The 15,698-nt window shown below is 55.2% G+C and overlaps 1 protein-coding gene across 1 annotated transcript; it reads right to left on the bottom strand.

Annotated features, from left to right (window-relative positions):
* Window positions 1-401: 401 nt before the first annotated feature.
* Window positions 402-14,591, bottom strand: EXTL1 (exostosin like glycosyltransferase 1). The gene is made up of 11 exons (XM_081145476.1): window positions 12,960-14,591; window positions 8,157-8,247; window positions 7,741-7,848; window positions 6,790-6,909; window positions 6,176-6,308; window positions 5,871-5,977; window positions 4,947-5,036; window positions 4,173-4,259; window positions 3,705-3,865; window positions 2,863-3,034; window positions 402-2,698 (listed from the first exon to the last, which is right to left on the bottom strand). Exons 1-11 carry the CDS (start codon window positions 13,727-13,729, stop codon window positions 2,534-2,536), a joined length of 2,004 nt encoding a protein of 667 aa, XP_081001602.1. The 5' UTR covers window positions 13,730-14,591; the 3' UTR covers window positions 402-2,533.
* Window positions 14,592-15,698: the final 1,107 nt, after the last annotated feature.

The raw sequence follows: 15,698 nt of genomic DNA, 5'->3' as shown, positions 1-15,698 counted from the left end.
AGTCAATTCTCAGCCTGATAGTGTCCTGGGGAACTCAACCTGAAATCAGATCTGACTGGGTCAGCTCTGTTGCCCCATGGCCTGACGGGCTCTGAACTTGGGGATGGAGGAGAGGGCCTATATACAATTGGGACAGGAAACATTGGCTTCCTGGAGTGTGTGAAGGTTCCTGAACTAGGGGGTGGCTTGTGTTTATAAGATGAAGGGGGAGACCTGTCCCTAGTCTCACAGAGGAGGCAGCATGCCCAACATCAGGTAGCCCTGGTCTGGTGTCCTTCTGCCATAACAAGCAAGTGCCCTTACGCAAGTCAGCCTGGCTGTGCCTCTGATTTTCATCTGAGAGTAACACCCAACTCACAGGGTTATTGTGAAGACTGGAGCCAGAGTCTGTGAAGCACCTGGTCAGTGAAGACTGGTTACTTTCATATTTATTCTGGAAAGATGGCCGTGGTCCACCCCAATCTCCCAATCTCTGGGGAATCAACAATCCCTTCCTCCTCAGCCATGGCAGGCCCCAGGAACCTGGATCCTGAGCTTTGCTGCATGGCAAGTCCTTACACCCCTCTCCAGACAGTCACTGCAATGCTCCATTTTTACAGATGAGAAAACTCAAACAGGTTGAGTCATTTGCCTTAAGTCACACAGCAAGTGTGAGGCAGGTCTGGGGTTTCTGCCTCTTTCCCCTGGGCCTCCCCCTACAGCAGGGGCTAGGGACCCGCTCTGGGCTGCATGTTGTTACAGTGTGAGTCCTTGAGCCTTGGAGTGCCCTCCCTATGGGCAAGGCTATGCCAAGGCCGTTCAGTGTTCTGGGTGCCACAGCTGTGATTGGGGAAGGGAGAGGTGCCTCTTTCCCCTGGCTGGGCCTGGCACTCAGAGCCCTCTGCCCTGAAGGCTGCCTGGGCTGCAGCTGTGTGCTTTCTCACCCACTCTCAACTGTTCTTGATCCTGGGCCAGGCTGCCTCTCGTAGACTTTAACTCCCAGTTCCCCCTCCACCTCAAGAATCTAGCAGCCCCATGCCTCCCAAGGGCTTCTCAGCACCCCCAGCTGTGACTGGCCCCAGGGAGGACCTGAGTCATCCAGGGGCCAGAGGTCAAGCTGGAGAATGGGGATGGGAAGCCTTGGAGAGGCCTTGGGGGACAGCATGTTCTGGCCAACGAGCTAGTCACAGGAGTTTCCAAAGCGGGGAGGCCATCAAAGCAGAAAAACACCTGACACCCTGGACCTGGGCTGGACCCACTACCCCCACCCTTCTAGAGCCGCCCCCCTCCCAGGTTCCTGCCGGCACACAGCTGCTGTAGGGGTATTTATAGCCTGAGCTTGAGGGGGCAAGGACCGCCCTTTATTTCGGAAGTGATAATTTCAGCTCCAGGTGGATGAACCCAGGAGAACCCAGAGTCCCCTCTCGCACTGCACTCTCACCTACAGGCAATCCAGCTTCTGCTCCCACCCAGCCCACCTGGAAATGGCCCTGCTTAGTGCTCAGTGTGTAGGCCAAAGGGTGAGGCTATGGTTTCAGCTATTCCCCTACTCCCCAAGTTTCCAGACTTCAGGCTGCGCATTACCAAGCCCTGCCCTTGCTTCTCCAGCCCGGAGGTGCTGAGAACTACACTCCCTTTCCCGGAGGAGAGAGCGCGGGGCGGCGCTGACCTCTAGTGGTCGAGGCTGGTAACGCAGGGCTGCGACCGGGCCGGGCCGAGCCGAGCCGAACCGAGCCGAGGGTCCCGGACCCCTGGGGCCCACCGCCCGCCTTCTCATCCCTGCCCTCCCCTCCCCATTCTGCTCCGCCCAGTCGGGAAAGAAGCCCGGAAACTGGCTTCCCGGTGCCTCTTTGCTCCATCGCTCGGACGCGAGGACTGCGCCTGGCAAGCCAGGCGTCTGCGGGTAGCTGCCTTCCCGCCGGACCGGGAACCCCGGAGACGGGGACGGAGTCCCGTCTTCCCACTCGGCACATCCTGTCCACACTCCCGCTACCGTCCTCAAAGGGCCAGGCACGCAGTTGATGTGTCTTCCATTTCTCTGTTCGTCAAATATTCGTAGCGCACCTGCAAGGCCAGAGAGGAGGACACGACCCTGCCCTCCCGGGGTTCCCAGGCCAGGCTGGGGCCTGACGGTGACGCGATGAGGCGGCATGAGCAGCGCCGGGACTGCGGGAAACGCCGGGCTGCGAAAGCGCAGAGGAGACCAAACCGACCCGGAGAGGGAGGGGGGTCAGGCAAGTCCCCGCGGGAGGCGAGGATTTGAAAGACAAGTAGAAGCCAGGTCGGCAGAGGCGTCGGCTGAGGCAGACGTACGGAGACCCGGCAGCGCAGCGCACCCGGGAGCACCCCGGCGGGGCTGGAGGGCGGGGCGAGGTCCCGCCCCCTCCGGGCGCCACGGCTATGATTGGCCAATCGGGATCCGACGCGTTGGCCAGCCGGGCACCAGGATTGGCTCCCTAGGTGTCTCTAGGGAGGGAACACGTGAGCCGAGCCTCCGGCTCGCAGTAGGTGCAGCGCCCCGGGCAGTAAGGAAGGGGGTCTCCGTGGGTCGTTTTTAGGGTTTCTCCAGGCTGCGGTACTTCTTGCGCAGCATGGACACCGGGTCCTTGAAGAGCACTGGGTCCAGACGGAGGCGCGAGGACACCAGGGGCATGTGGCCGAACCCTGCCGCCGCGCGGTCGATGCAGTCTGGGTCTGCGGGCCCGAGCCCCCCGGGCACCTAAGACGGTGGGGGGGGGGGGGGGAGAAACCCGTCCGAGGTGTTCTGTCCTCCCGAACCCAGCCTCTCTCCCGCCCCCTGCAGCAGAAAGAATTCAGGTTGGCCCGAGCGGGAACCCTCCGTCCCTCCCCCTCCCAGTGCCCACCAGTCCCCGCCATGCTCACCCGTGGTGGTCTGGCTTCCTGGTGCCGCTTCCCGTAGGGCACCTTGATGGGGGGCAGCTTGGTGACTTCTGCTACCAGGAAGTTCATTAGGACGTCCACACAGGTGGGTGCGTCATCTGCCAGGCTCCTCAGAGCCTTGGGCAGGGAGTGGGTGAAGAGGGTGTGGTAATACCTGGGCGAGGGGGAAGACGGGGAGGCTGCAGCCGAGCTTACCCCCCCCATCCCAGGCCCCATCTTCCCAGTCCTGACCTCACCCTCCCTTTGACCCCCGCTCTCCAAGCCTTTGCAAAAACCCTGCTCCCCTCCCTGAGCCCTGGCCACTTCAGAGCGCTCCTGACCGCTCTCCATTGCTGATGCCGCTCCAGGGGAGCCTTGCTTCACAGAGCCCTCCTGCCACACAACCGGGGCCCCAGCAGACTTTAGGGGTATTCTTCATTCTACTGAGGATTCCCTGCAAGAGCTTCCATATTTGGTTTAAACATGTTTAAGGGACCCCTCTAAAGAGGCCCTCCAGAATTCAGTCCCTGCCCCAAGACTGGGGTGCTTGTGCAGTCCCCAGTTCACACACACATTTATTTTTTTGATTTATTAAAATTTCTTTTATCATTTGATTATCACACCAGCCCTGTGAGGTGAATACATTTTACAGATGAGGAAGCTGGCCCTCAAGAGATGTGAGGAGACTTGCCCATCACATAGCTGGGACATGGCAGATCTGGGCCTTGAACCTGGATCTCTGGGCTCTCGGCTGACTGCTGTGTTCACTCCCATGCCACCCTGCTCCTGGTTTAAAGAGGGGGTCTCTGGCCATCTAATCCTGGTGCCAGGGCTACCACCTGTACCTATGGTAGAAGGCGGCTGAGGTGAGAACCATGGAGAATTCGTTGACCCTCTCAGTAGTGTAGCCCCAGCCACCCTGGGCCTCATCCCAGAAGTGGCTCCAGGTCAGAAAGCCCACCATCCGCTCCGGGAAGCTCTGCCACACCACAAAAGCAAAGTCCACCTGCGGAGATATGTGAGGTGTGAGGAAGGAACATCAGAGGTATGGAGGCAAAGCCAGCCTGGCTGAGGGGGCAATGCTTAGGGGAACTTTTCCAGCTGGGAGCTGAAAAGAATATTTTTGAAAGAGTCTGGAAAGCTGCTATTAGATTTCTAAGGAGAAGGCTGAGGGACTTGCTGGGATGGCTTCAAAGGCAAAAGACTGGACCTCTTGACATCTGGCCCTCCCAGCTCAGGGAATCCGAGGGACTTCCAGGTCCTTCTGGCTCAGTCCCCACCCACTCTGGGCTCCTCTTGGGCCCAGTCCTCACCTCACTTGTGGAAAGACTGCTGTGGGCATCAAGGCTGAGGATGGCATCGGTGTTGATGGCACTGTATGGGAAGAAGCGGTCGCTGACCTGCAGAGGGAGGGAGGTGAGGGCAACTAAGCATGGGAACCTCCCCAGGCTCCCACAGTGAATATCTGAGTATCTTCTAAGCAGGAGTCCTGCAGGCATGGTGTAGGGAAGGGCAGTGAAAACAGCAAGCCTGCCCAGAACTCGGATCTGAGGAGCTCCTTTTACCTCTCTGGAATTCAACTTCCCCTTTGATAAAATGGGGCAGTTGGCGTCTAGGGGCCCTTTCAGTTTTGACATCTTAGGATTCCTTCCTTGCCTCATTGGATGCTCACCTCAACCCTGGAAGGGGTTATCAAACATCCTTCTTTGAAAGAATCAGATCCAGAGATGAAGGGACTTGCCCAGAACCACATAGCAAGCAGGTGGCTCATACCATCCTGGGTTTGCAGAACCTCTGGCCCATTTGCTGCCATCCATGTTTCCTCAGGATCCTAGATTTCTCCTCTATCCCTTATCTGAAACATTCAAGGTACTCCCAACTCATGAAACCCCAGTTCTCTGGAAGCACAATTAACAAGGGCCAGGGATGGAAGAGAATCTATTAGGCCTATAGCCGAAACCTCCTGTCTGATATCTTCAGGCCCAACGTGAAGTCTAGCTTTGGCTCAGGCCCAAGTAAATGCCCTCCCCAGTTCCCAGCTTTCCAGGGCTGAGCCCACCCCTTCCACACCCCTCCCCATCCCTTACCTTTCTGTGCCCCTCGATGACTATCAAGGGCACTGCTGTCTCAGGCCACCTGGGTGGGGGTGGCTTGTCATTGCTCCAGAGAACCAAGATCTAGGAGGAGAGGGGGTGTTACTGAAGTCTGGGGCAGAAAGATCCCAGGAGCCATCTTTCTCAGGGTGGAAGAAATATGAGTGAGCAGCTGTATATGTGAGTTTGGGAGAAGAGCTTAGTTGGAGCCAAGATCCTTTCATTACTGCCCTGTTCTTGCCTCTGGGCTTCTGCAGGGCAGGAAGGTGACTTGAAGGTAGTTAGAACTCAAGAGAGTTCCAGTGGTGGACCCCTAGCCTGGGCCCTGACCCCACATCTCATCCCCATCTTCTCTCAAAGATTTTCACTCTCCTCCTCCTGCTCCATTATCATTCCCAGCCCAGCTCGATGTCCTGTGTGTTGCCATTCCCTCTGTGCCCTGGCTGAGCTCACTGCTTCCCCCTCTGCAAGTACTCTCAAGAGTCTACCTGGCTTCTCTGGAAGTGACATTTGACAGTATGTGTCCCAGGAAATGCTAAGTAAATCTGAATCCAGGGCAGAACCCTCTCCTGCCTTTTCTCGGCATTCTCAGCATCAAACCCAGGACCTGGTGCTCAGAAAGTGACTGCTGGGTAAGTAAATGAGTGAACACAGGTATGTTTATTTCTCCAGCCTCCCCAGGAGGCACCCCTTTTTAGATGGAGTCATCAATTTCCATGGGGAGGCAGAAAGGGGTGAGGGGAAAGTACAAGAAACTTAGGACTTAAAGAAGGCAGCAAGAGCCCTTGAAAGTCCTCCCCCTGCCTCCCCTCCCCCAAAATGGATGGTCATCTTTGGGGTGTAGGTATCTTCAAGAGCCCTGCCCTGTCCTTTGCCCCTACCCTGGATCCCAGAACCCCAGCTGGCAAGGAAGCAGACCTGGACACAGTGCTGGGAACCTGCTACCGCCTGGATGAGCTTCAGGGGGGGCTGGCCTGGGGCCCCCACCCAGATCAGGGCGCTGAACCTGCCTGCAGAGCGAGAGCCTGGGGGAATGAGACACAGGCTATTAGGATGGGAGGGGACAGAATCCCCTGGAGAGTGACCTGGGTTGGGGACCCTGGGAGCCAGGAGAGATGTTGGGGACTTGGGGAGGGCCTTGGTGAGGCTCTATGGTTGAGACTGAAAGGAACTTGGGGAGAGTTGATGAGGGGACTTCAGGTTGTCTCATCCCCAGGACATACCGTGCTGTAGATAATAGAAGGGGAAGTCCAAGGGATTTGTGGAAAACGTGGGCAGGGCCAGGAGCGCCCCTGGGGGGCTGTTCCACAACAACGAGGGGTGAGCAGACACTCCAACGATCCGGTCCTGAATAATCTGCAAAATGAGAGGGGGCTCTGGGTGGCAGCGGGCAGGGTCTGAGGGGTGGCAGCTGCATCACCCTGGGGAGAGAAGGGTTCAGATGCAGAAGTCCAGGGTAAGGCGTACTCAGTGATGGTGTCTAGAGTTGGCAGATGTTGGTGAGCTTGCTGCCTTCCTTTCCTTCCTTACCCATGACAGACATCACTAACAGCTCATGACATTTTTTCCAGACCCAGAACCCCTCCCAGCACAGCACCCGGGCAGCCAGTACCATCAACTGGAGTTGGTACAAACTTTGGAATCTCTTTGCCACAGCTGTCTCTCTACGGATGGGGAAACTGAGGCCAACATTGGGGAACTTATCCAAGAGCTCCAGTCTCAGATTCATCCCAGAAGCATCTTTAAGGGGGAAGCCTAGACAAGGCAGAGGAGGTGTCTAGAAAAGGGCAAGGCAGGAGTCAAGCACCAGGGCCCCTACCAGGCGAGTCCTCCTTACCTCTAGAGTGGTATGAATGACCTTCTCCACTGAGGAGAAGTAGGCGTCCCACAGAAACTGGGTCTGCTGACGCAGGGCAAGGACCCGTGTGGGGGGCATCTCCTGGAGGGCAGCCAGGACCTGGGCCACAGAGGGAGAAAAGGAGAAGGCATGGGGCCTTGTCAGGCCTTGACTGACCCTGGGGTGGGGACAACCTGGGGTTGGAGGTCTGGGAACCAGAAGCCCTCTCTCCGTGGTTCTCCAGAGTTAGCAGCAGCCACCCTTGGCCAAGTCCCGGGCAGCATAGCCTCAAGAGTTCAAGGGTCACAGAGAGCTGAGTTTAAATGCCATTTAGTAATTGTGTGACTGTGGACAAGCTACTTAACTTCTCCAAGTCTATTTCCTTATCTATAAAACAGGGATAATTGTACCTGCCTCATAGGGTGGCTGTAAGGATTAAATTAGTACATACTAAGTGCTCAGCACATTGTAGAGGCTCAATGAATGGTACCTGTTGTTATTAATCCCCTATACCTTTCTCACTTCTCAGAGGATTCAGGGCTCACACATATGTTTTTCAGAGCCAGGCAAAATTAGTTTCATCAGATGGAAGTCACTGTGTCTTTTTCTTTGCCACCCAAAGCTGTATGGGGGCACTCCAGTTTTGAAGTGTGTGTGTGTGTATGCATATGTGTGGTCTTCCCTTAAACTGGGTATTTAAGGGGAACCCCATGGAGATTATCTGGTCTAACATCCCATTGTACAGATGGGGAAACTGAGGTTGAAAGAGGCTCAGGAGTCGGCTTCCTTCTGATCCTATGGAGTCCCAGAGGCATGGGGCTGGGGGACAAAATCATCAATATACTACATAGATGGGGGGATAGGAATGAGGACTGAGGCTAGCCTGGGATCCTGGGGTCCCTCCCGTGTCCTGGGTCCAGTCCCCACCCCATGGGCAGGGCCCTCAGCTACCTGAAGTGGGAGCCTCTTGTCAGCTACAATGGCCGCCTTGGTCCAATCGATAACCTCGGAGAAGGGCAGCTCCCAGCGAGGGCTGAGAAGCACAGGGATGCAGCCAGCCTGGGGGGCAGGGGTGTCACTGGGGAGCCCAGTCCCACCTTGCACACACTCACCCACCTCCCAGTTCCAAGTCAGCAGCTGCTGCTATTGGGGGCAAGGAGCAAGAGGAGAGGAAAGTGGGGTTGGGAGTGTGGGTGTTCTGCAGAGGGTGAGATAAACGTGGCCACAGGCACACCTGAGTCCCAGAGTAAAGGAGTAAGAGCAGCTTACCTCTCCTTCCCCTTGGAAGGGGCCCAGAGAACCCTGGCAGCTAGGAGTGTGGGCTAGGGGGATGAGGGATGCGCAAGTTGTGCAAGTTGGGGCTGTACCTGCAGGGCTTGGAGGAAGCGCAAGGCATCAGGACGGCGGCCGGGGATGAGGCAGAAGGTGGCATTGGGCAGCGTTGCCCCAGGGTGGGTCCTAAGGAGGCACAGGAGGGGTCCAGCACACCCGAGGCCTGAGACAGCTGTCCTTCCCCCCACTGGCTCCCTCTATAACACCCCAGCCCCCACACCAACACTTCACAATGTACAAACACACCATTGTGTTCTCATTTGTGCAAGCACAGCTACACACAGATACACGAGTGCCCGCCTCACACTCGCCCCTCACCCACGCCTAGACTGGAGCAGGAGCCCTGGGTTCTAGCTCCGCCTCTGCCCTTGCTGTTCTTAGACACTTTTCTGCTCTTCTCTGGGCGGAGGTTTCCTCATTTGCAATATGAGAGGGGGCAGGACCTGGCTTCCCAAGGCCCGGTCTGACTTGGACATGCATGTGTTTGCCCTCCCACCGCTCTGCCACACGCAGGCTCTCAGGCAGTCCTCACCTGAGTGGCCTCCATGCCCTGCCCACCCCCCTCCATTCTGAGAGCCCAGGCCCATGAAAGGCTCTTCTGTCATGAGGTGGGCTGGGCCCCTAGCCTGGAACCACACAGGAAGCTGCTGCCCAGAGGCCCCCTCACCCAGATGACAGGCCTCCTCTGTTCCTCCCACCTCCTCCCCACAGCTCCAGGGCCACACTCAGGCTGTGTGTGCCTGTGGGGTGGGGGCCGAGGGGCAGTCACTGCCCTCTCAGAGTCACTTCCCTGGGACTGCCCACCCAGAGGAGTAGTGCCCATCACCTAGCTGCTGGGGGTGGGGTGGGGAGGGGCGGCGGGCAGGCAGGATCCTGGACTCACAGGCCTGCTCAGAGCAGGACTGATGAATAGGGAGGGCCTAGAGGGTCCCAATCCTCCTCAGCTACAGCCTATCTGGTCCTGAGTCTGACCCTTCAAGCAGTCCTGGGAGTCCTTAGTCAGTCTCTGGACCAACCCTCACTGAACAGACGGGGATACTGAGTCTCAGACTCAGAGGAGCTCAGGGTCTCAGCAAGGGCTGGGCAGAGCTGGAACTAGAATCAAGATGTGCTTATCCCGGATCCTGGTTGTTTGAACCACCCAGAGCTGCTGTTAGGCATCTCCCTGCCTTCTTTCTTCAGTGCTCGGGTGTCCACTAGGCTTTGCCTGGAAGAAGCTACAAGTTAAACAACAAAACAGCCTGCACCTCACTAAAATGGGCAGCACCAAGGGACTGAAATCTGAGGTTAGGCTTCAGAGAACCCAGAAACGAAGAGCCTGCTGAATGAAGTACACCTCTCAGCCCTCTTCAGCCTCCGCTGGTCCCTCTCTTTGCAAGTTCTACCTCAGCCTAGAGCACCCCTCCCCTGCCTTGCAGCCCAAGGAATCCTACTTGATCTTAACATCACCTCCTCTAGGAAGCCTTCCTGATCTCTCTAGAAATGGCTCCCTCCTCTCTGCTTCCACAGCCCCTGTATGCACTGGAGTAATAATAAGCTAAACTAACTTTTGTTGAGCACATACTTTGTGTTTTATATTCATTACCTCAGTTCATTCTCACAGCAACTCTACGAGATAGAAGGTATGTGATGCTAGTATCCCATTTTACAGATGAAACTGAGGCCCGCAGAGGTCATGTAGTTCTGAAGTACAGGAGCCAGGCAGGCAGCTTGCATAGCATCTCTCCACTTAACAAGGTGTGTCCTAACCAGTGATCTATCTGTCTCTCCTACGAGACTGAGCTACATGAGGACAGGGCTGTGCCTCCCTCATCTCAGTATCTCCAGGGCCTAGCAGAGCACCTGGCAGAGTGGCACTCAGTGGGTGCTAAATTCATGAATTTTCAGTGTGCCATAGAGGCTAGACCCAGGACCAATGGACCCAATGTCTAAAAAGTCAGTTTCAGCACAAATTCTGGTAATGGAGCTGGTTGCGAGTAGCCAGTGGGTGGCCTTGGGAGGTGGTGAGTTCCCCATCAGTAGAGGTAAATAAGCAGAGACTGGATGAGCGGCAGTGTGGGGGTGTTATAGAAGGATCATCATGGTAACTGCCAATGAAGTCTTAGGGTTCTGTGACCATGAAAGGTGCTTGCCATGGACTCCGGGCCTCAGTGCCCAAGGCTGGAGTCAGTGTGGCTCTGCCTACTTTCATCTGCCCTAAGCACTTTAGCCTTTGTGGCCCCTCTGCCATAAAAATTTATAAAAATTGTATTTGATAACAGTGTTGATGTAAAAATGAACATATTAATATTATATATGAAAATATTTTCTTCTACCTAAAAGTTCATTTTTTTCTCCTGATTTAAAAAAACACACACATTTTCACAGCCTCCTAAAAGTATCATGGGCCTTAGGCACTGTAGCCCCTGTGCCCAGTGGAGATGGACCAGGGACTTTAAAACCTGCACTGAACTTATGTAAATAAACAAACAAAAAGCGGGGAAAGTGTGTGTACCGGTTGCTTGTACACAGAGTACCTCAGAAAAGACACAAGGGAAATAGCAGCGGAGTTTCGTTCCCGGAAGGAAAGCTGGGTGGGAGGGAGTTTTTACTGTATACCCTTTTGTGCTTTTGGAATTTTGTACCATGTGAATGAATTCCCTATTCATAAAAATAAATAACAATTTCAAGGGGTGGAGGTTGTTCAACAAAGGTGGAAAAACATGGGCTTTGGAGCCAGAAGTGCAGGGTTTAGTCCCAACGCCAAGCGCCTGATCAGAAACAGGAGGGAGGCTGTGGCGAATCAAGGGCTTGTCACCAAGGGCCCTTGGCTGGCTCCCTCCACCTCTCCGAGCCTCAGTTTCCTGTTCCCAGAAATGAGAATGCTAATACCTCCCTTGAAGGGTGCATCAGAGGACTGGGCATGGCTTATGTAAGGTGGCTGGCAAGGCCCCTGGCCCAGAGCAAGCTTTCCCCAAACACTTGCTTCTCCCCCGCTCTTGCCAGCTGAGCGAATGTGGGACAGTGGCAGGGACAGTGAATCGCCTCTTTCTCTGGCCAGCAGTTGTTTATCCAGGCCGCCTTCCAGGGTCTGGCCCTGTGGCTGTAGGCCTCCTTCTGTTACACTGTCCCTAGACTGTCGGGTCACTCAGGCAGCTCCTGGCACTTCAGGGAAACTGAGGCTAGAACTACCTCAGAGATTAGAGCTCCTGCTGCTTACAATGGGCTGAAGCCAAAGATAGAACTTCTTGATGTTCAGAGGACAATATTAGAGCCTGCTAGGTGTCATACCTTGGAAATAAACTTATCAAAAAGGCTATTTAGAGGGTGGCCACACTGATTAGGAAACCTTGGCCAGTTCTGGCCAATTTTGGATCAATCAGTAAACATTTAGTGAGCACCTACCTACTGTGTGCAGCTCCCTAACTCAGTTTCTCAAAGAAGTTCAGGCTGCAATAGCTTTCAGATTCACCAATAACCAACTGCACTTAGTTCAGCTGAAGGAACTTTCTGTAAGCAAGAATAGCTAAGTGCCAAATCAGAAAGTGACGCGGGGCATGGTGAGTAGAGAATATTGTCACCAAAGGTGAGCTCTGAGCTTGAGGTACCCGGGGGATCCTGACTTTTCAGATAATTGCCGAGGATGCCAGCTAGGGTTGAGTCCTGGCAGAAAGGCTGTGGGAACTGATGGGGGAAATTCTGTTCTTACCCTTGGCTGTGGGGCTCCCGAGAGGAGGGAGAGGAATTCATTCCCACAAGTGCCCTTTGGCTGAGAGAAGCCCCAGAAGCCCCAAGCAGAGGCAAAAATGGAGCGTGGCCACATGAAGAATTCTTGGGAGGGAAGTAGAGCTCAGAACAGCCCGTGTCATTCCAGCAGAGAACAGGGAGGTGCCTGGGAGAGGGAGTAAGGGAAGGAGACCAGGGTGACAGACTCCAACTCAGGTCTGTCCTGGGAGATAGAGAGGGACCCCTCTGCTTCAGGGGCTCTGGAAACCTCAAAAGGATTTTCATTCTTGCCTGTTCAGCCAGCCTTTGGGTACTCTGGCCTCCTGGGGGTGCAGAGGGGTGGGGATGCTTAGGGGTTAATTGCTCTATTGCCTAAGGTATGTCACCCCAACTAGCCCAGGTAGAAAGAAGTTTCTAAGCAAGGTCTCCATGTCCCATGGGCCCTGCTGCCCCTTATATGTATTCAGGACTCTCACTGGCAGGAAGTTCCTTTGTAAGTCTAACCTAATTCATATTTGCTGTAACCAAAGGCTGTTTTCTTGAGACGTTAATCCCCAAAATTAGACATAGGAGCAGCTTCTATCTGCGACTAATCTCCATGGCTCTGAGGAATTTGACAGTGTTGATCATAAACCCTTCCTTAAAACTCAGAATTCTAATACTGAAGGCTTTGGAGACAGGTAATTCTGAATTAAAATACTAGCTGTGCTCTTTCTGGCTGGGTGGCCTCAAACAAATTACTTAACCTCTCTGAGCTTCAGTGGCAGGTACACAAACTTAATGATAGCAATTAGTATTATCTTATTATAATCATTATTTGTGAAAGTGCTTAGCACAGAGCATGCACTATAGAAGTGTATGTTAAATAAAATATTAAATTGAAATAAGAGAAAAAGAGTAAGAGTGAGTCATGTCTTATGTTTTTAAAGATCCCCAGGGAGAGCTCCAAAACCTGCCTTGGACACCTCTTGCAGCAAATCACCATCTTGATGGTGGTGTTCTCTGCTGTCTAACTTGACTCCCTCCTGCTGTAGCTGGTGGTCCCATCTCAATCCTGCCCTCTACCCTGGCCTCCAGCTCGCTCCCATTACAGACCCCTCCCATCCAGCCCCCGAGGGGAAAGGTCCACTTACTGCTCCGGTCCATGGTCTTGCTCACAGTGCCCATCCCAGAGGCAGGCTGAGGAGTTGGTAGCTGCCGTGCGCCACCCGCCCCTCTCCTCTGCCAGGGCTAGCAGGGCCACCCCAGGCTGGGGGCTGTGCTGCCGCAGCTGGCCAGGAACCCCACCTCGAAACGGGTGGGCTTCAGGGAGAAGCGGGAGGGCCACGTCAAAGCCAGGCCGGAAGGTGTCCACTGCGGGGCTGGCCTCGGCCACCATCGCCTGTCCCAGCTGGAAGGTCCAGGAGCAGGAGGCTGGGTGGAGCCGGAGGACCAGATGGTTCTTGCCCCCATTCCATTTTGGGGGCACCAGGCTGCACTTTCCAGCCAGGGCATCCAGGCTGAGGAGGTGGAGGCAGGCCTCGGTGGGGCTGACTGTATGGTAGCGGGATCCCTCAATGGAAGCCAAGATCTTGTGCTGAGTCTTAGAGATGGGTCCAGCCACTGGGTACACAAACACCTTGAAGCCACCACCCCTGCACTTCGAGGCATCAAAGCAAGCTCCCCAGTCGCAGCTGCCACCACTGGGGGCTTGAGGACGTTGAAGGGCATCTTCTAAGAGCTCCCCAGGTTGGGAGAAACTCTGCAGGAGCTCTGCATCCAGCCAGCGGGGCCAGCTTTGGCGGGCCCCTGCCCGAGGTCTGGTGGGCACTGCCAGGCGGAGAAGGGGAAAGATTCCCAGGAGGCTGAGGAGCCAAGAGGCCAGCAGTACCAGCCAGAGGGACTTCCTTCTCCACGACTGCATGTGGCCACCCACAGCCAGGGCTGGGGAAAGCAGGAGGAGCAGGGGCCTGAGGGTGGGCCGCTGGAGCTGGGATCAACCTAGTTCAGCGCCCTCATTGTACAGATGGGAAGACTGAGGCTCATCAAGAGCAGGCTGCCTGTGTAGGGTCAACCAGGCACAGGGAGGCCAGGTAGGACCCAACTTTCTGGCCTTGCGTTCCTGTGGTCAGGACTCTGCTTCGTTGGCCTTTAGACAACCAAGCCAGCCTTTGCCCTCCCAGCAGGATACCCCGCTGCCCCCAGGCACTATTCAGCCTGATGCAACCGCTGTCCAGACTGCTAGGCTGTGTCCTTCTACCCTCCTGGCTAAACCCCCTGACCTGGCCCTCAATGGAAAGGACTGTCTGCCAGGCCATGGGGGACCTGTTGGGGCTCCCACAAGAGGCGGCTTGGCCAAGGTGCAGGGCTGGAAGGAGCAGGGGTGGTCTCCCCAATCCTCCCCCTGCCTGAACAGCCCCAGAGCAGCCCTGGCCACCCCTGTGCCCGCTGACAAGCACTCCTGGGCTTTGGGCCCTGTGGCTGAGCTAAAATTAGACCCTGCACCACATGTGGGCTATCAGGGTCAGCTGAGGTCAAGGCCTGGGTGCAGCTGGTGCGCCTGCCTGGGGGGTGAGGAGGGTTCCTGGTCCTGGTTCTCTCCCACCCTGTCACTGTCTCCGACACAGGCAACTTGGCCCCTCCTCCTCCAATCCCTAGAAGTTGGCCCTACACCCTCTGGCTTGGAGCTATCACGGTGCAGAGGCCAGGGACCCTGCCCCAAGACCCTGCCCCATGGCCCCCAATCCCTTCAGATGCGTCTTCTCCTTTCCCTCTCTCCAGGCAACATCTGGCTAGTCTAGATCTCTCTCCTAGTGGCAGCCTGGCTCCTCCCCTGCCAGCCCTGATTTGTTCTTGGCTGGGAGGCAGGGTCTCCACTTAACCCCTTCCAAACCAGTTTCCTTGATTGCTAATAATAACCTGCAGGGACCACACCTCAGTTTGCCATAAGCTATCACAGCCTCTGTCTCAGAATTCTCACATCAGCCCTTCAAGGCATGGAGTTTAAACCACCAGCAGCGTGGCTCGGTAGATTAGACAGCATGTTCGTCATCCCGGAGTTTTGCAAGCCTTTTTTTATACATCAAGTAGGGGGTGGAGGTAGATGTGAGCCTTCTGAAAGGGTTACATTAGCCACAGACAGAGGGTGCCGGAGAAGGTGAAGCGGGGCCAGTTCTGGCCTTGGTGCAGCAGAGTCCCCGAGGAAGAGGTGTCCACTCCTGTGGATTAGCTGTGGGCAGCAGATTGGGAAGCTTGTGTGTAAATAAGAAGCAAGGGCTCCTGGGGTTTGATAATCATGGAAATAGCCAAATGGAAATTGATTCTGAATTCCAACATATATACAGGAATGTGAGCAGTTTCGTCAGAGCTGGTCCACAACTATGACCAGGCTAACTGTTCTGTTTCCTTAACTCCCCAGCCACTGTAATTTTAATTTAGAACATCTCAGATTTTTTCTTGTCATTACACCCAAGAATGTCTTCAAAATGGCCAACAAAGGGGAATCTGGCCTCTTGGCACAGCAGGGTCAGTCACTGAGTAATGGGTGGACATTCCTTGCGCACCTGCTGTCCTCTCTGTCATGAGGGGCCTTTGCACACGCCGTTTACTGCCCCTGCCCTCACGGCCTCCCTCCACTTGCTGGCTGGCTCCTGGCCCTGCTGGAATCAGCTGAAGGCTCCCTGCAGGGAGTCTCCCTGACTCTCCTCTGGCTGGGTGAGGGTTCTCCTCTATCTAGGTTCTCATGCCATTTCTCCATCCCTCTGTACTCAGACTCATTCATTCAGCCAGCCAGCCAGCCAGCCAGCCAATGCCACTCAGTACTAAATGTGGGCCAGACTTTGTGCCGGACACTGGGATACAACCCTGAAGAACAGTAATAACTGACAGTCACG

This window comes from Miniopterus schreibersii (assembly GCF_964146895.1).
Source record: "Miniopterus schreibersii genome assembly, chromosome: 8".
NCBI lineage: Eukaryota > Metazoa > Chordata > Mammalia > Chiroptera > Miniopteridae > Miniopterus > Miniopterus schreibersii.
This window is presented reverse-complemented; position numbering and strand designations above follow the sequence as displayed.